At 38.1% G+C, this 21,540-nt stretch overlaps 1 protein-coding gene across 1 annotated transcript in view; it reads left to right on the forward strand.

Annotated features, from left to right (window-relative positions):
• The first annotated feature begins 13,943 nt into the window (after window positions 1-13,943).
• Window positions 13,944-21,540, forward strand: part of vipr2 (vasoactive intestinal peptide receptor 2) — a 192,215-nt gene continuing 184,618 nt past the window's right edge. Inside the window, exon 1 of the mRNA XM_028804135.2 lies at window positions 13,944-14,365. Coding sequence (XP_028659968.1) covers window positions 14,315-14,365 — 51 coding nt within the window. The 5' untranslated portion in view covers window positions 13,944-14,314. The remainder of the gene's footprint in view (window positions 14,366-21,540) is intronic.

Below are 21,540 nucleotides of genomic sequence, written 5' to 3' on the forward strand. Positions count from 1 at the left end.
AGCACCTCTCTGACAATCATCCTTTCAAAGATCAGCTATGATACACAATATAACTAAACTCTTCCTCCTCTCGTCCTCCTGTTGAGTGTTCCCCAATGTCTCCCGACTGACTGATCGATATGATGCAGCAGGCTCCCTTTTAGACCAGAACCAGGACTGCTTCTGGTGCCACACTGTGTTTTCCTGGAAGCGCTTCTGGGCCATATAGAAAGTAGAAGATCCTCCCCTGACAGTGCCCTGTATTGGCACCTCGGAACCCTGACAAGGCTGCACTTCTGGACTTCTACTCCCAAGCACCCCTGCGGGTGTCCTGTCTGGGTTGCCATACAAGGACCATTGCCACCTGGCATATGGGAGATGGAACTGCTCCCGACTCTTGGCTTCTTCTGGTCCATACACTATATTATCCCAGCTGGGCACAAAGTTATTTTTCTGTCTTGCTGGCCAATCCATCTGTCGTTTGCTCTGGCCTCCTGTCCGAGTAATAAACCATTATCCTTTCCGATCGCGATTCCTGTTCTCCTCCAACAATGTTTTGAACTTGGTAACACTACAGTGTTCCACACATGTGGACAGGTACAGGTATACTAACTGGTGAAATACAAAGTCTCTTTCATTTACTCACATTTACTGTATAAAATAGCACTAAGTCAAAAAAAATTTAAATCAAACACCAACAAAAATCAAAGTAAAATCCAGATATGCAAAATGTATATCACCACCAATGTCATCAGACTGTCTCTGGCCTGGGTCAGACCACATGATGTCATCTATGTCATAAAAGATGTTTGCTTCCCTGAAGCAGCAGGAGAAATATGTTCTGTTGTGCCTTTAACACCCATGGGTAGACATAAGTGTTACGTCCTCAAAGGCCTGCTCAACTTCCTGCAGATGGTTTCCACTTTCATAGGGTGTCCTATCATACACCATGCTGAACATAATTCCTCAATGGAACTGAAGATTGTAAAATATGCCTGGAAAGCCTGGGACGGGCAGTGAACCAGTTGCATAACACTGTAGCATGGTGGGAACATACAATGTCCTAAATGTCAATGTAGTGTGACTGCTGTGTCCATCCAGGCTTACGTTGTTTTTGGAGGCTTACACCACCATGTAGACCATCGAGGAATGGCTTTTTAATAATCCTGTAGTTGTGACTGGCATGCGAATCATTTTGCTGCTCTGTGTTTGTAACTGAAGAGCTGTGTGATGTTTTATGATGACGTGAGTTAATTATATTGGAATGGTAGAGCTTTCTGATTGTGGAATCTGTGCTTCAAAAAGGTCTCTGTGTCTAAAGCTCTGCTGATATGGTGCAACTCATCTGTAAAATGGGTGAAAAGTATGTGTAGTGTTTATAATTGTGGGAAATGTGTTTGTATTTTGAGAATAGAATTGAAGGTTAAAGATGTCATACAAATTGTTTCAGTTTTACTGTATATGCAATTGAGAAAAAAGTAACATTACACTTTCAGTAAGACACAGCACAACAAGTAAATTACCAAAAGCTGAAATGGCTTACTAAAACCTATAGAGCAAAAATTAAACCAAATCAAAATAACTTACACCAGTCCAAGAAATTGGGCTCAAACCTGTAAATATGAATACTTTCTTAGAGAAGAAGCCTGGCTGACTATAATGGACATCCACAATCCAATTAAGAGCTGAGGGGTGTGGAGCCTATCCCAGCAGTGTTGGTTGCAAGGATGGAAAAACCCCCAGGAGAGGGCAATAGTCTACTACAGAGTCAGATCACATGCACACACACATCTGTACTTTTGAGGGGCCAAATCAAAGTCACCAGCTAACCTAACCAGCACATCTTTGGTGAGAACACCAAAGAAAACGTTCAGGCATAAAATATGAAGGCAAGACCACACAAAATATCCAGACATAAATCCAAGAAACCATAAACTAAATCTTCATAGAGACCATAAAATGCTCATGTGTGATTGGCTCAGTCTCCAGCTCTTAAATAACAATAATTAATGGACATATCTGATAAAGAGATAGTAGTACCAGGTTACAAAGCCAGAACAGAAATTCACTTAGACCCAAAAGCTTCAGCTTGAAGTGGGAAGAGAAGGAACCAAAAAGTTCTCAAAGGTGCGGCCATTGACAAAGCCAGGCTGGGTGAGGACACCAGCATGAAGAATTAATAGATTAATGAATTAAGAAAGCCAAAGAAGTGTTCCTAATATGCCTGTTTATTCTAAAACCGCTGGAAACCCAACTTAAATTGCAAAATATTTCTTGAATTTCTCCCAACTGTACATGTAATTAAGATTTTGGCAGTTACGTGACAGAATTCAGATACAGGGATTTACTTTTTATGATCTGGAGGATTTAAACTAGTGATTAGCAGTATGCTTCTTAAAGTTAATTGGAACATTTGGACACTGAAGATTCCACTGTGTATGTTAGCCTTTTAGGAGAGGAGTTATAATTCTGTTCTGGGACAGCTAGTGTGAATGGAATAGTGGGGCAAAGCCAACTCTAAATACAGGGGTAAATAAATGGTCACCAGATGCTCCATTTTGTCTTCTCACATCATTTTTTTTTAAATGAAGCGAATATGCTAATCTTTGATCCAGTACGCCATCAAAATCCACTCAAATAAGGAAATATTGTGGTGTGGAACACTCAGGCCATTATCACGTTTTCTGTATGGAGGTAACAAGTTCTCCTCCTTCCTTGCACAGAGACATGTTCACCTTAAAGCTCTTCCTAGATGTTTGGGCACTGTGACCAAATGCACGCACAGAGTAATTGGATCTCAATGCTAAACTCCAAGAACGGTACTCCAGTTCTGTGCAACTGACCAATGTGGAATGATAAATTACACAAAGTTTTATGACAATCAAACAATATTTACTGGTGGCACAAGAGATCAGAATTTTTCTATATTCACTATACAGAAACGTGCGTGCTGATATGACTGTTCTGTCCAGCTCTTCAGAGCTTTTCAGTTAACAGAGTTTTTATTGGTGCTGGAAACTGTTTGTGATGGTCTTCTACAACTTGTAGGAGGTACTGTTTCTGTTCTTCTTGGTTTGTGATGGCTGAATTGAATGACTGAATCAGTGCCACCCCTCTTTCCGCTGCATCATTGACCACTTTCGGGTGTTTGACATTGCAGTGAGCTGAAATATATTCTTCATTACTGTCCCATGAATCAGGATTGTCCACGAGGAAGTCCTGTGAAATCTCCATCCTGGACTGTTTTCTTCTCAACAGTATGCAAATGAAAAAAATTGACTTAGCACTTGTCTGTTAGAAGGTAGCTTACAGCCAGTAATGGTCTCAGAGAGTCCTCCTATAAGCTATACACTGTGTCGTGATTGCCTTGACTTTTTATCTACAACTGATGTCATCTTGCTTAAATCCTTCACCTATACCTGTTATGCAAATATAACAGTGTTGAATAATTAGGACTCAGTAAGTTTATAATATTGGTACAGCTTTGTAGCAATATAAAGATGCAGACAGAAATAAGAAATAATCCACTCCGGCTTATAGGACTACGCTATGCAAACAGCCTAACAGCACTGTAACATTTTCTTCTTGTTGTCTCACAGTTCCTCTATTATCACTCGCAAGGATTATGTATGCCTGTTACTGATAGAATACTGGAATCACACAAGTTATTAATCTTTAACTTTGGGAACTGTGAATGAAATCTGTCTGTATGAGCATATAAAAAATACCCGGTTTTTCATTTATTGCATTATTTTACGTTTCTTACACAAGTGTCACAGCAACAAAAGTAAACACTAGGCATAGAAAAACAAACTAGGCATAGATAAAAACAATACAAATTTATTTTAAAAGCTCAGTTATGCTGAATATTCCAAGTACAACACCTGTCAATAACAAGCATTATAGTTACATGAAAAGGGGATTTTACAATAAATACTGATGACTTCAGAAGCATTGTGCCACCAGTAAATGTTGATATATTCATCTCAATTTTTTTAATGTATCATTTTTATGAAAAGGAACATTTTTACAAGGTAAGACTTCACAAAATAGATACGTCACTTTTTCGCATATTGTTCGTTGGCACCCTACTACGCATGTTCTCCATTCTGGACAGTAGAATGTCATGTCTGATAATGTGAAATGCTGCCCTAAGATCTAACAGAATTAATATGCTGATTTGTCCAGAGTCTCCTGCCATAAGCAAAGACTTTGGTTGCTCAAGCTTTGTTATGTTCTGAAACCAGACTGGAAAGGTTCCATCAAATTATCAGAAGTTAAGTAATTGGTGAGTTTGGAGGCTACAACATGTTCAAGAACTTTTGACAGAGAAGGCCATTATTTGGATATCTTAAAGGGAGGAAAAGAGTAAATTGACATCCAAGCAGGTCTAATATGAAGGCCGTAGGTCTTGTCGTCACTTTAGTGCTTTGACTCCTGTGAAACCTTAAAAGTGCCTTTGTAGCCACCATCTCACATTTTATTTCTTTGTGCAATGCACACTTTGTCAGTGATCCTATAGTTATGTCATTTTAATGTTGAAGTCCAACTTTACATGGCCACCTTAAAACCTGTCATATACAGAATTTTAAATACTATTTTCACGACAAAGAGACCATTAACAGCTTTACTCTCATTAGTTAATGCAAGCGTATTTCTGCAATGAGATGTTAGATTTCCTGCAGCGTTTATTCCCTTAATTTATTTCTTGTGATTCGCCTGTCAACACAGATCTTGGTCTTTTTTCACACAGAGCTGCCGTGACCCTGTTTGAGACACAGATGCATCTAGACAGGCAGCATGTGGTAAAGAGGCTGTCCTAAATTGAACATTTTACACAGCAGAGCTTAACCACTATGCTCTGTGCACAAGAACCAAGTTTTTACTTCAACTTCTTCCTGCCTTGAGATTCTTTCAGAAATAACCAATTAGCCATTTTGACATTAGCTATTACACTCACTGAAGGGTTAAGAAACACAGGCCCTATCTATCTATCTAATTTACAAATAAGTCTTTGGAAATGTGACAAAAACAAAATCAGCATACTTATGCCACCTGTATCTGTTTAAGATAATAAGGAAGAACTGCAGCAATTTATCTGTCATGATTTCAGAGCTGGGTGGCACGGTGGTGCAGTGTGTAGCGCTGCTGCCTTGCAGTAAGGAGGCCTGGATTCACGGGAGAGTTTGCATGTTCTCCCCGTGTCTGCGTGGGTTTCCTCCCACAGTACAAAGACATGCAGGCGATTCGAAATTGTCCCTAGTGTGTGCTTGGGGTGTGTGTGCCCTGCGGTGGGCTGGCGCCCTGCCCGGGGTTTGTTTCCTGCCTTGCGCCCTGTGTTGGCTGGGATTGGCTCCAGCATACCCCCGTGACCCTGTAGTTAGGATATAGCGGGTTGGATAATGGATGGATTTCAGAGCTATTTGTTCATTTTTAATTAAGCAACTTTAACATCTACTTTATTCAAATCTGTAAATGTTACAAAGGTTGAAACTCCCTAATCTTATATCTAAATCCATTACAAAAGTGAAAAGCTCCCTGTTAGTAAATTAAACCAGGAGCAAAGGAAACTTAGTTTCTTAGTTAGTATTCTACTAACTACAATTTCATTCACCAGTCAATTGCTTGAAGTGTAACAAAAATGTGAACAAACATCACAAGTGATTAAGTAAAATAAACTGATTTAATGATTGTTTTATTGCACATGTTGCTTGGTATTCCATTCAATTCTAAGGATAGGCCCAATGTCCATGTTGCTTATTCAGTTACCTCCTTAAAAAATCATGCAACAATGCTAGAGCATGCCAATCATAGGCACACAAACTGAAGCATTCCTCCACACTATACCTCCACCAGTACACCAGTAACAATGCACCTCATACTTCACACAGCTTGAGGCCTCTCTGTGCCTGATATTCTGAAGAGCTGTCCATGGAAAAGCTGAAAAAGGGAGGTGAGTTCACAGTGACGAGATACGGGAACTAAAGATTTAAAGAAAGAAACATGTCAAGATGGCTGAAATGAAAACTAGCTAGGTAATGCCTGTTTCTGTGTTAACAACTCCATTGTTTAACACTGTAATATTTATAGACAACAGAATCAGATTAAAGTCAGGTGGAGGATGGCCTATGGAGCCAATCCCCTAATTGGCATCCTGAGATTCAGAAATGCAGCCATGCAGATGAAAGGCTAAAATGACACATCAACCTAGAAGTAAACCTTATAGATTTCTAACAAATCTTTGCTAAAGCAAGTAGAAAACAGTTGCAAAAGCTGCTAAAATGTTATGACCCTCCCAGACAAAATTATCAGAATTATGAAAAACTATACAGCTTATTCATAAAGTATGATACACATGCCTGATACACATTTGGCTTGTTTACACGTGCTTCAATAACTTGGTTATTCACAGAAACCTGATTGTAAAACATCCAGTTAAAACCTTATTCCAGTTAGAGCAATCGGGTTATTGGCCTCTGAGAAACCAGTTTAACAGAGGTAGATTTCTCTAAAGAATAATCTTATTATGTGGCCATGCAAACCCATAATCGGGGTCTGCGCATGTTTGTCGCACTCTGTCAGCCTGTGCATGTATTTACTTTGCAAACGCTTTCTGCACCCACTGGTGGAAGCATCCACAAAATACATTTTCAGACGATTGCATTATTCCTTCTCCTGGCTGCTCCGTCTCAATATTTCAGAAATCAATAAATCTATGTTGATGAGCTAAATTTACAATGCTAAACTCAGCGACACAATCTCGAGAGCAGTAGGGTAACACACTAAAAATAATGTGCATTATATTGTTTGATTACTTTTTAAAGTAATGAGTAACATGACACAATAATTCTCTTACTGAAGTAAAAATACTTGTATTATTATTGTTGCAGCAAAACTGGGTGTAAGACAAGAAACACATGGTACCGGTGCTTTGCAGAGCTCAATCACACAGCCAAGCAGAAAACAGTTTGCTGCATGCAATCCATCCATCCATCCATTTTCCAACCCGCTGAATCCGAACACAGGGTCACGGGGGTCTGCTGGAGCCAATCCCAGCCAACACAGGGCACAAGGTAGGCACCAATCCCGGGCAGGGTGCCAACCCACCGCAGGACACACACAAACACACCCACACACCAAGCACACACTAGGGCCAATTTAGAATCGCCAATCCACCTAACCTGCATGTCTTCGGACTGTGGGAGGAAACCGGAGCACCCGGAGGAAACCCACGCAGACACGGGGAGAACATGCAAACTCCACACAGGGAGGAACTGGGATGTGAACCCAGGTCCCCAGGTCTCCCAACTGCGAGGCAGCAGCGCTACCCACTGCGCCACCGTGCCGCCCCTGCATGCAATCGAAACCTATAAATAAAGCATCAATTTGACTAAACCTATTTATAAAACAAAAGAAAACTATCTTATTTTCTGATTCACGGTGGCCGATAATGTCTTGCAACTCTTTTTACTTTCTCGTATACAAAGTATAGGGAAAGTATTGTAATTGTTCAAAAATTTGATGTTGAGATGTTTTAGAGTCTGAAAATACCATTTTTGAAATTATGTCTGTGCGTCTGTCTGTGTTTGTGCGTGTGAGTATTTAAACACAATAACTTGAGTACGCTTTCACTTAGGTCAACCAAATTTTGTATACAAGTATTAGGTAGAAAACGTAGATTTCTACCAACTTTTGTGCTATTTCCACTAACCGGAAGTGGTACTTTACCTTTTATTCATGTACCTGCAAAGTCCGATCTATTCAACTTTACTTTTATAGTAATTGTTCAATGTATTTTTAAATTGATTTGATTTGTTGTTGATGGATCTTTAATGTACATAATGTAAAAATATAATCATTGTCTTGTGGTTTACTCCTCAAATATCCCTCCCCATATCTGAGTATACAAGAAAGTTTCTTCTGCTACTCTCACGCTCACAGGTTTTACATTGTCACTCATGAAAAGACCACACTTTCAAATAAAATGAAACTATAAAAATTAAATAAAAATTAATGAAACTAATTCAGTTGAATTATTTAAGAAAAGTTTAAAGAAAATTGTGCACCACGAAACATTGTGTAATGTTTTTTTTGTCATTTTAACCAGGTCTAAGCGAAAGCTGAAGACAGTTCAAATTGTCACTTGAAGAAACAGTGCTTGGGGTTTAAAGCTGAACGGCTGACGCTGGAATTATGTTGTTAAAATGGACTTAGCGAATAGCACCTGGTAGCATGTGCCTCTGTTAGAAATTTTTAATTTCTTGGAGACGGATGGTGTATTTTGCAAAATATGTTTGAAAGCAGGATCCTTTAGCAAATGGACCTCAAGAAAAGCATGGAGTGACTGGAAAGTGGGCCATCTCAGTTTGAACCAGAAATCTCACATCGAATGAGTCACAGAACTTAAAAATGAAATCAATCAAAAGGTTTTATATAAAAAAAATAAATAACAGGATAAGCAAGAATGTGAAGGAAGAACATGTGCAGCAAAAACAAGTGACATCTGATGAGGCAAAAAATTTAATAGATAATGTTTTGCTGGCTGTGAAAATAAATTCTTCCATATTGGTGATACAGGATATTCATGATCATATTGCCAAATGTGTGAAATACAGGTTATTGAAGAAGTAACAATTATGTCTTTGAGCTAATCAAGTGTATAAATTCAGCAATCAAAACTGACATGTTAAATGAAATTCCGAAATCAGCCTACCACACTTTGATCATTGATGAATAATCTGACATAGAGGTAATATTTTCAAAAATGTTATTGTTAAGGAATGAAACAAATCCATTCATAAAACTGTGTTCACTGGGATAATAACATGAACAGCATGTGACAGTTTATCTATTCTTGAGGTTATTCAACAATTTTATATAGAAAAAAAGTTAAATTTAAACCAGATAGTAGGTTAGGGTGGCACGGTGGCGCAGTGGGTAGTGCTGCTGCCTCACAGTTGGGAGACCTGGGGACCTGGGTTTGCTTCCCGGGTCCTCCCTGCGTGGAGTTTGCATGTTCTCCCCGTGTCTGCGTGGGTTTCCTCCGGGCGCTCTGGTTTCCTCCCACAGTCCAAAGACATGCAGGTTAGGTGGATTGGCGATTCTAAATTGGCCTTAGTGTGTGCTTGGTGTGTTTGTGTGTGTCCTGTGGTGGGTTGGCACCCTGCCCAGGATTGGTTCCTGCCTTGTGCCCTGTGTTGGCTGGGATTGGCTCCAGCAGACCCCCGTGACCCTGTGTTCGGATTCAGTGGGTTGGAAAATGGATGGATGGATGGATAGTAGGTTATGTTTACCTCATCAGTCATGTTGGGCAAATGAAAAGGTGTAGCTGCTCTTCAGCTGCAGTCCATTCCACACAAGCAACATTGTACAGCACATTGCGAGGACCTTGGTGATGCTTGAAAAGACATCCACCTGATGAGTGACATTTTGCCAAGGACTATTTACACAACTTTCTACAGGTCATCTCTTAAGAAGCCAGAAATTGAAGGACTTGTCAAAGCTGTAGAAGCAGATGGAATTGCATTTAAACCACTAAGCGAAGATCAAGATACTGATTAGGAAAAATTAGAAACTGGATCTCTAAAGACATTTTTAGATACGGTTACATTTACAAAACCACAGGGTCACTTCAAGGTCTTATTTTCACTTTTGGTCATTTGTGTCACACTCCAGGTCTCACGTGCTAACTGTAAAATAGGATTTAGTCTAATGAAGAATATAAAAACAAAATCTAAAAATCACTTAGATCCCGAGCATCATGAAAACTCAATGAAAATTACTCTTTTAAATTCTGTACAAACTGTTAATGTTCACATAGTTTATAACTCATTGAAGACATGAAAGGTCAGAAGATAAACTGCTTTGAATATTCGGTGAAATTATGAGTAGAAATAAACACTTTTATAACAAACTTTGTTATATCAGTTCAGATAGTTTTTCAATATTTAATAATAAAGCAACACAGTAAATAATCATATAGTGATTTTTTTTGTTCTATATAAAGAAATGCATTGCTAATACTGACGCTGAAAAAGTGTTGGTTTTTAGAACATTTTGCTCACATGGAAAAAAAAATTTGCCTACAGCAGGTGACTCCTTAGAGGGAGCAAAGTTTACAACGTGCTTAAGAAACCAAGTCAGGTGCAAGTGAGAGAGAGAGAGCACAGCAAAGGTCTGACAGGGAAGATGTGTCCACCAGTGAATGTGACAGGAATGATGCCAGTACCTCAGAGACAAATATATAATCTAGCTTTGACAGAGTGTGATGATGAGAGAGAAAATAGAAAAGAAAACCTTACCTGAGGGATTAAGCAAGTAAAATGAATCAATCAGGTTGGTTTTGAAATAAATTTACAAAGAAATTGGGTTGAGTGGGGCGAATGAAGCGGGATAGAGGGTTCAAGTACCTCTTAGTGTCTGTAGTCCTTAAGTTGACGAGTATGGTTAGTTATCTAAGGAAAGAAGTTAAGCTGAAAGAGGACAGGACTAAAATATTCTTCCCTCTAAATTCAGTTAGAGAATAACTAAACCTCCTGAAATCAACAGTGCTTGAGTCCAAAATTTTAACATGAGGTTTGTGACACTAAATTATTGCCACACCAAGTTTCTAGTGGATGTGGAAGCCACTACACAGTAGTATCCATTACACATCCTGGAGATACTCTATAAACCTGGTCTATTGTAGGAGAGCAACATCTGGAACACAAGCCTTTTTCATATTTAATAGCAGACTAAGAACATTTAAAAAGGATAAATCAGCCATAGCAGAGGTGAAGCAATAAGAAAAGCTTTGCTAAAACAACACAGAAAAAAGGAGAAGGAAGTGATGCTGCACAGCCACCCCATGACCTGCTGCCTGCCCAGAGCATAGACATGAAACAATTAGCAGGACACAGTCCCTTCACCAACCTCCAACATCAGCACCTTCCCTAATAAAACCCGAACCCAGAACAAGCACCCCTCATCAGCACCAATCTGCCAAGTCTGCTTAGAACAAATACTAAAAAACAGGCAGTACAAAAACAGAAAAACCTTCTGCTAACTTAACACCCTGCCTCTTCCTCTCACTGCACTGAGCATTTAGGCCAATAACACTAAAATAAACTCAAGATTAGCAAACAATTCTAGTTTAACAAAAAAATTAAAATCCAGCAGTGTAATTCTATGAACATAAAAACTGTACAAATTAAACAGATTGCTGAACAGTCAGGTAAATGTAAGAATAGTGTAACATCACCTTATTAAGGCAAATGCATTCCAAAAGAAGAACATCACATAAAAACCAAAATGCATCCTGAAAAGGAGATGGCAGAAGGGAATGGGAAGACACCAGGAGACCAGAAATACATAATGTACTATACATGTGCATATTATATATGAAAATAGGAAGTTTCATCATAAAACATGTCATAGTTCAATTCTGAGAACTACTAGCGCAGAAAGATTGTTCATTGAGAGTCCCACGGTGTGCTGAAATCATTTTCTTCAAAAATGCATGACACATTCTACTGTCCAGCATGTTAAGATGTATGCATTCATTTCAGATTGTATGAAACACCATCTGCATGTTTTAACCAATTTGTTTTTTTAACCAATGCTTTCTAGACATTCAAAATGATCATGCGACATTTCACTGTTACCAGTATTGGCCAAGAACTTCATTTAATTTTGAATTAGTTATTTATCGGGCGGCATGGTGGCACAGTGGGTAGCGCTGCTGCCTCGCAGTTAGGAGACCCGGGTTTGCTTCCCGGGTCCTCCCTGTGTGGAGTTGCATGTTCTCCCCAAAGACATGCAGGTTAGGTGGATTGGCGATTCTAAATTGTCCCTAGTGTGTGCTTGGTGTGTGTGTGTGTGCCCTGCGGTGCGCTGACGCCCTGCCCGGGGTTTGTTTCCCGCCTTGCGCCCTGTGTTGGCTGGGATTGGCTCCCGTGACCCTGTAGCTAGGTTATAGCGGGTTGGATGGATGGATAGATAGTTATTTATCAATCATTGCGTGAGGCGCAGTTTAGGACTTCATTTTCTTAACTGCATATTTACTATATACGCACGCTGAAATACATAACACTGGATATTGAGAGTTGGTCTTATAAATTGTATTCTGAAACACATACCTTATATGGTGAAACACACACAATGTATATTTACAGTGATCATTTCAGGTCATCATCATTGTTCACTTCTCTTGACATCAAACACCAGTGTTGTTTTACCAGTCCCTCATCACTTGTCAAAATGACAGATAAAACAATAAATATATTAGGGAAAAGATGAGGACAGCTAGATTTTAAAGAATAACACACACAAAATAGACACTAAAAACAAGAACAATGTATATTGTTATTTCACTGCTATAGCTAGACCCCTCCCCAAATATTTCTTAAAATTCTGATATTGAAAAAATTAAACATAACTTGTGCTCATCTTACAAACTTTTCTAAATATCTTATAGCTTCAAACTGTCCTGCACACATTGTATGTAAAGACACTCTCACAAAAAATAATCTACAAATACCCTTGCTTGAACCTGAATAAAATGATACATTCACAAACTGGAGCCTAGCAGCTCTGTGTGATCATTGGGTGGGCACACACACGCATACTTGAGCTAATACAGTTAACCAGTTAACCTCACCTGAGCATTTTCGGGAATATCGAAGGAAATCCAGAGTACTTGGAGGAAAACGCAAATATGTAGACATGGGGAGAACATGCAAATTCCACACAAGTAATGATCAAGTGCAAGAACTGAATCCGGGATGCAGGGTCTAAGAACCACCACAACAGAATAAATTAGCATCTCCAAAATAAATTAACAATATTGATCTGTACTAAGAAAAACTGGAATAACTAACTAAGAACTTACTACATGGGACAGGTTAAACTGGGAAGCACCACCAGCTGTGCACTCTGTACTGTAGTATTAATTCTTTAAGGGGAACAGACAGTCACACCAGACCTTTGAACAGCTTCCACAAATGGCTATCAGCACAGGAATAATCAAGATGTTAACGAAACATTGTTTCACGGAACCCTTTGAATAACTGATTCCATTCTCTTTGGGTTTGGGTCCTGCCGGTTACAATTTATTATTTAGTGAACGGCTTCAACTATCCATAACTGTTAGCATGGTAGGTTATTAAAATACTTTAGATTAATAACTATGGGGTACAGCACTACGTTAGACCGACTGATTGACTGAATAGTTCATATTTGTTTGTTTGCTTATTTCTATCAGATTGTTTTTTACATATTAACAGCAGAGGGCATTTCAATGAAAGCACTTTACCTTCGGGTGGAACTGCGAAACCGTTATCTGGCATGTCTACGCCAGGACCCTGGATTCTTCTTTTTTTAAGACGCTAGATTCTAATTCAAATGTATTGCCAAAATAATAAAACCAGACAGCGTAACGTATATAACTAAGAAACGGTAACATCATTTTCATGTAAATTTAAATGCAGCTTTCGTTAAGCAGTCCACTTTACGAAGGCGTGCCGTTATGTTCGTGTTAGCGCTGGCTTTTCACATCGTGAAGCAAAATGTGATAGATATCACTCTGCGGACCTTGTGGATTTTTGTACCGTCGCCAAGAGTCACAGAAGATGATACTACATGATATCGGAAATGTAACTGCGCAGTGCACTCGGCATCACCGCCACCCTTAGTACAGTAATGCCTTTAAATCAGGCGATTAGCTTCCAAGTTTCTGTTTTTCAGGAGTCGCCGCAATGCGATCGGAAAAAGTTGGCAACGGACAGGTGCATGGCTTAGGTAAAAATGACAAAATATCGTGCTCGCATATTTAGCTCCTATCACCTCATGGATCTAAAGAGATCATATAAGACCTGATGAGTCGATTTGGCCCCTGCCCCCGACTTGAATTCGCACAGCCCAGTATACAGAAGTCCACGCTCCGCGCTAGGCTGGCGCTTCTGCGGCACATCGCTAGCGGCTCATTGGAGGGCGGCGTGCTGCGAACAGAGCAGCTGCGGGAGGAGGAGGAGGAGGAGGGGATGAACTTCTCTCCATGCTCATTCACTAGCACAGACATACAGGTTTTATTTTTTTGGGACACAATCAAACCTGAGGTGGTTGGTGGCGGATACCTTTCATTTCCACTTGAGTATTCAGTTTAATTCTTTTAAGGTTTCTTTCCGGATTTACTGCCGGCTTTTTGTAAACTCATCTTGACATTCAATTTGAAAACAAAACTTTTTTTTATGATTTGAGTTTTTACTACTTACTTGTCTCACCTTTCTTATGAAACTGGATCTCATGATTTTTAAACGGAATACCCACGTTTTCCAGAGGTGACCCGTCAGCTATTAGAATGAAGAATATCCTAATCATCATCTGCTCCATGTTTTGGAGTCTGGCATTTGTAAGTACTGCACACTTCCGACGCGCTTTCAAACACACAAGGCACCCTTTAGCAAACTTTTTCCCACGTCCTTGATAACGTTCGCCGACTGCTGATTAATACGCTAACGAACAACATGTTCAAATAATTTTTAGCCCTACAACTAAACACTGTGCATTTTACATGACATAGTTTACAGGGAATCGGCAGAATGCTGTTTAATTTTTCCGTTAATTCTTATGTGTGAGATGCACGGGCGTCCAGTTCAGATCTGGTCTTAACAATGAATTCTTGGGTAGGCTCCAACTACCTGAAACTGTGTACTGGAACAGTAAAGTATGAAATAAATGTACCTTTACAAGAAACGAGTAGCTAAACTCGTGTGGCATGAATAACAGACTAATAACTGTCGCGATTTAATTTTAAACTTGAAGGATGTTGATAACCTTTATTTTCCACTGCCTTTAAGTAACTCGTTTTTCTCCAACTGAGGTGTAACTGAAAAAATAAACGTGTTTGAGAACAATCACCGACACATTTAAAATCTAAATCCTACAAGAGAATTTCACGCCCGACCCAATCAATCGATGAGGCTTTGGCGTTTACCTAGAAAGTCACTGCAACTTCCCCCGCAACCAAAGTCTTTGACCAAAGCCTGGCGTGTTTTTATTTTGCAACGCTTGCAATGTGTTTAGTGGATGTTTCATCTGGAAAGGCGCAATAAAGAGTGCACACAGCTCGCATGCTGTGACTTCGTTGATTTGTTCGTATGCACGTTATAAATACACGTTTTTTGTTTTGTTTTTCAACAATACATGATGCACGATGTCGGAAAGGACGCTGTCACTTCCCTTTCTGTGTTACTTCTGGTTTCCCCGTTAACTGATTTGTAAAAACGCTTTCTGGGTCAAATACGCTGCAAATGTAAGTTGATTTCTGCAATTGTCTGCTGTCCGAAATGGTTTACGTTCGAATTACTCACCAAAAGGTGTTCTGATCGACTTAAAAGAGAAAGTCCTTTACTAATTTAGTTCAGCTCAATGAATATTTTTATCTTTATGCATTAATCTGTAAAGTGAAAGGCACTTTAATAAATAAATGCAGATTCAAGCATTAATATGCATTAATAAAAGTTTATTGTATAGCCAGTTAAAGTGTGCTACACAAACTGACGCTGTAAATCGTAATGCAGGTATTTTCCTTTACAACTTTACATTTACACACAACATCATGAATTTATATATCCTAGGGTGTTACGTAACTGCTTTCAATGTCACGTATTCTGTAAAAGATGTAGTTTGCAAATAATCTGGACCGTTGGTTGCTGCTAAAACGTATCATTAAAAAGGGCACAAAGACTGCAAAATAATTATACATTTTTAAAAGATTATGTTATAAAATAACATAAAATGGGCTTAACGTGTTTCATAGTTTACCGCAGTACTTTCAATATAGTATTGTATAGAGTGTCTTTGACCAAACAAAACTTATTTCAACAGTATACTTGTAATTTAGAAAGAAAGAAATTAGTTTAAAATGTCCAATGAAATGGTAGGTAGGTAATTATATTTAATTGTACAGTATGCTGATTTTGTTTTGCCCTATTTAAAAACTGAAGTTAGATGGTGAAGTTTAGATAGTTAAGTAAGAAAGGAGCTATATTAGATAGATAGATAGATAGATAGATAGATAGATAGATAGATAGATAGATAGATAGATTATAGGCAACTAGGAACTGTTACTGTACACAAATTACATAAATAGTGGGTTCCTACTTTGACATGTAGCATACAGAGCACAGGATTAGATAATTTACATAGTGTTAATGTTAATTCCATAAAGAAAAGTATTCTGTTATGCAAACATATTTCAAGAAAATACTAAGATAAACACGTAGGCCCTTGCCTATATACAGTTTACAATATATATATGTATATACAGTATATTTGAAATTTCCGACTGGCAGTGAGTTTTTAGAAGAACAAGCACAATGAAAGTACGGAGGAGTGGGTGCCTCATGTACTGTAAGAGAGAGACACTCAAAATTACGCCAGCAGAGCATCTCCATAAGTGAGCACACTGGTCACTGAACCTTCTGCCATTACAGTATAAATATGACAGTTGTAACTTGTATTACAGAACTGCTGTTGAATGGCGTCTGGTGATACCACTTCTGCGTGGCATCCAGACTTTTTCATGTGTAGCACCTAGCTGGTTTAATGAGCTACCACCTCCATTTGACATTCTGGCTCTCTCAGTGTGTTTAAGAAGCATTTGAAGACTCTCTTGTTTGGTGAATTCCTATCTAAGTGATATTAAATGTTAGGTTTTTTTAACCTAAGAATGCTAAGTTGCTTGCACGTTGTTCTGAACTCTATTCTTGTGGTGATCAACTTTGTAGCCTCGTCTTGTCACACTTGTTCTCAAGCATTAGGACTTTTGTGATGAGAACAGACCATTCAGCCCAACAAGCTGGTCCTTCCTATTCATCTAGATCGTTCAAAGTAACATCCAGTCACCAGACTGATGTTTAGTCCATTATGTTGACCTCTTTTGTACGTCACTTTGGATAAACCTGTCTGCTAAGCAAATAAATGTAATTGCAAATGTAATGATATTATTTTATACACAGCTTTAAGGAACAGAGGCATATCTTAATTACTTTGGATTGATTTATTATTAAATGTACTTTTGTATTTTTAATTTGATTCTACTGGATATACTGGAAAAGCTAGTGAATGTAAAATATGAATTAGAAAAAATATATATAAAGGGTTAAGACGCCAGACACACAACTGAATTAACATTGCAGAGTGTCCTCCATCTGATTAAGAATTTCATAACGTTGACATAATTAACTATTTCTTCAGTCTTCATCCTTCATTTATTTGTTTTACTTTCCCTTCAGTTGATAATCCTATTGATGACCTGCATGAACGCGTCATCTCCAAACTTTGCTAGAACAGCTTAATTAAACAAATAGATGCCAGACACCATAGCTCTTTCTTTTGCCTCCCTCATCGCTCCTGAATAGGTTTGAAAAGTAAACTCTTTTGTTGCCATTTCTGTTCATAGTACAAAACTTGCTCAAGGAAGTTTAGGAACTTTAATGAAAGGACAAGGAAAAATAAAAACAACTTAATGTTTTCAGCAGCTGATTTTGTGCATCATGAGGAAAATATTCTTTTGTCATAAATTACATAGTAGGTGCAGTTGAAAGGAAGAATTAAATACTCAGTGCAGAGCCAGTGCTGTGTTATGGGTAAACCAGATATGCTTACTAGCACTGAAATTATCCTTTCTGTAAAACATCTAATTAATGACTTTGTTCATTTTGTATATCCAATAAATGTAATGTAAGTATAGCATTTAGTTACAGAAAAAGAAAAAAGAGTATCATTTTGTTATTACTCTTATTATTTTGTGGGCTACAATGCAAACCAGTAAAAAGTCCACAGTCATTAATAATAAATCATCTTACCATTCTGAGTATTACTGAGATTCCCTAACTAACAATGACAACTGTTCAAACAGGTGGAAGAGAAGTGCATTTTGTAGGGTTCAAGAATGGCTTTTAATGTGTTTCTGATAATGCACTGGTGCCTTGTCCTGATTTGGGTCCAGTTGGGTAGGCACTGGCACAACACAAGCCTGATCATTTGGAGTGTTGTAGTGGCAGACATTAAGCTGTTCTTTGCTGTGCTAATGAGCTAGCGTGTATACGGTGAGTATATAGTATGGACAGGCTGACGACTAGCCTGGTTTTCTGTTCATTTGGGTAGAGAATGGCTCAATCACAAACCAGCTGGGAAGGCATGAGTATTGAGTGCATAAGGAGCTGACAACGGTGGGGAACTGTGCTATGCATTCACATGATATAATGCTTAAAATATTTGTATCAAATAAAAATGTAACATATTGCAGGATTTATGGGAGGCAGTTTTCTTTCAAACAATCTGATGCACTTCACATTTGTTTCACATTTAATGATGCTCTTTGTGTTTTTTGCCTATGTTGATCTATTATATAAATAGAGATTTTTTTGTAATATAGTACTGAGGTTAGTAAGCATAAACGTACAATCTGCAGTCATGATTAGGGTTTGCCTGTTGAGTGAGCATAATATGTTTAGGACACCCTTATGAAGCACCATTCTCTGTTAGGAACAGTACATCTGAACAGAAGAACTGAAAAGATTGCACTTTTGAAAGTTGGGTAGATAACTGGAAGTGCTAACAATGCCACACTGGTGCAGCATCATTTACTTATCAAAAAACTTTACTGGGCACATATATACAGTAGTATACATTAATATACTGTATGTAACAGACGACCCCGTGCGGATATTTGGCTAATTTTTGAAGCCATTTGAAATCTAAATTACTGTTGCTGTGCAGATGACATTCATCTTTTTTTATTCATAGTATGTTACTGTCATAAATATGAATTGTGCTTATTCAATGCACTCATTGTTGGAGAAAACAAAAGAGTCCAGAAGTTACACCAAGCTGTACTCATCCAGACTGAATGAGAAGGTCTAAAATGTTCATATTTCTGACATGTACCATCTAACTAAGTATAAAATGTATTCAGTAATTTCATTTTCTTGTTAAAATCCCAGGCTCCTCGCCACTTTATGTAAGGGACTGACCAGTTGGGGCTTGTTCTATACAATGTTTTTCCAAAGCTGGGAATTAAACAATAGTGAATCCTTCAATATTTTGAAATTGTTTGCTTTTCCTTCAACCACAATCCAAATTCAGACTCACAATGAATATTTGATCCAAAAAGGAAGTGCAGTAGCTGAGGTGCCTAAAATAAATTACAGTTGTAATGTGGGTCAGCTCTTGTTTTTCTTTTTTGACCAGACACATGCTTTACAGTTACTTTCCGTGCTAGGTTCTTGTAAAATGAATCATGTTGACACATTATCATTTTTTGCAAGCTGATTATAACCAGAGTTATTGTAAACATGAAGTTAAAAGTTCCTGTGAGTACATAAAAACCTTAAAAGCTATAGTTGACACATTCTGAGAAAAAGAGCAGGCAGTCCCAGTCTTAAGCAACATTGACTTGCATTCTTTGCATTACATAAATATACAAACTCCTTTTGGATTTTATAACATGAATATTTAGAATCTCATGATCTTGAAGTCAGTGTGGCGCAGCTTGGAAAAGGATCTGGAATACCAATCACAAGGCTGCTTGGTTAGATTTCTTGGTGTCCCACTGTGTGACGCTGAGCAGTCATTTAACTTTCCTGTGCTAACGTGTGAATAGGATCTGTTCTTGTAAAGTTCTTCTGGATGGGCTTCACTGTAGAAAGGCGCTACATGCAGTAAAGGTTGTTTATCTTGTTAATGACAGCAAAGCAGGGACTGTAACTGTCTTTGTTTTGTTTATGGCATTCTCTCATTTTCTCCATCTACCCAGATACTTACAGGTTAATTGTAAATTATATTGTAAAGTGTACATACGCGTGCATGGATGTTTGTGAAAGCATGTTAACTGATAGTTTGCTGTGCCTTTCCAGGGTTGGTTCCTGTGCCTGGTAGGTAGTACTTTTACCACTCTGCAACAAGAAAATTACTTCAGGGAAAGGGTGAATATTTTGCAGCATTGCAATTTACAATATGTATTATTATTTATTTATTTATTATTTTAAAATACTATTTAGACCATTATTACGGTTCTCTTTTATTTTACTATTTTTTATTATCGAAAATGAGAAGAAACATATAAAATCACCTACTAGTGATGAGTTGGTGAATTTCCCAAACTAACCTCCTACCACAGGTTAGTAACTTTGTTAATGATACATGAAGCTTGAAGATTATGCAATTTTTGCCATTTTTTGGGTCTACACGTACATACTGGTTGACTCAGTCGAGTTAATGTTACACTCTAAGTTTGTCCAAGTAAAACAATTGGTATTTCTTAGTGCAGTGTCTGATTTTGCTGACCATCCACCCATTTTTCCTAGTTGGGCAGACAGTCTACTGCACAGCATACACCAGTTTTCAGTAAAGTAAGGCAATTTAGAGTCATTAGTAAGTACAAGAGGGTGTGTTCGGACGTTTAATGGAAATCAGAGTGAATATATGAATGACTTGCACATTTCACCAAGCCTGACATTGTAGTAGAGCCCAACAACGCAGCATCTGCAACCCTGTATACTCTGCCATATGCTGAATGCTCACTTGTTATAAGCAGTTTTTGTTTTAAATTTTCTTTCTTGTTCTTCCAACATTTAAAGATGAATCAATTAAGTATAGATAATGGTTTGTAAAGACAGAGTACATTGCCAGCATTTTAGATTGAAAATTGTTCTGAGAGGGCTGTAATAATTTTGCTTCTTTTTCAAGGCCATTTTGTTTTTCTCATGGGTGCTGTCATTTTGTGCATTGGTCACCAGTATGTTGGTATGAGAACAGGACAGAGATGTGCAGCACATGATGTCACCATCTCAATGTGATAAAAGGTCAAGGACACCATGCATTTCTGGTCATCAGTTTTCCGATACACCAATACATTCAAGTTAGTGTATGTTTTCCAATTTCAATTCACCTTTAAATAATTATGGACTTATTTCCTGGACTGTGTTCTAGGGGTTACCATTTCTGGCTTAGTGAAAGACGGGTGACTTTTGGTTACATGTTAACAATGTGTCTTTTCCCAGGCTACTCAATTCCTGTTCTCTATTTTAATATCAGATATAACCTTATTAACTTGTGATTAAAGGGTTCAGGCAACAAATTTAAAGCTATAGAAATGGGTTTCAACTTCCTTAATGAAGACAGGAATACATATTTCTTGGTCCAAGACTGGACACTGGCAGATTAGTAACAGATATTCTGGAATAATTCATGCAATACTACTAATCATATTTTCTTAAGTGCTGGTGGTATGCATTTAAGAGATTAGCAGCAACAATATTAAAAGATTCAAAAATGTGAGTTACATGTGGAAATAAATATGAATAATGTTAGAAAAAAGAGGCAGATTTCCTAGTGTATCATAAACTTCATTTTGTTTTTGCTAGAAATTCATTTTTCCAGTTTTGACATGTGTGTGCTAATAACTTTTATCATTCTTCTATGCTTTGTGGCACCACCATTGTGAGTTCATCCTTCCATAGCTGTGGCCATATTGTTTATCGCTGCTCTGCCTATATAAGATGGTGGCGCACAGCTTTT

The sequence above is a fragment of the Erpetoichthys calabaricus genome, chromosome 6, assembly GCF_900747795.2.
Source record: "Erpetoichthys calabaricus chromosome 6, fErpCal1.3, whole genome shotgun sequence".
Classification (NCBI taxonomy): Eukaryota; Metazoa; Chordata; class Cladistia; order Polypteriformes; family Polypteridae; genus Erpetoichthys; species Erpetoichthys calabaricus.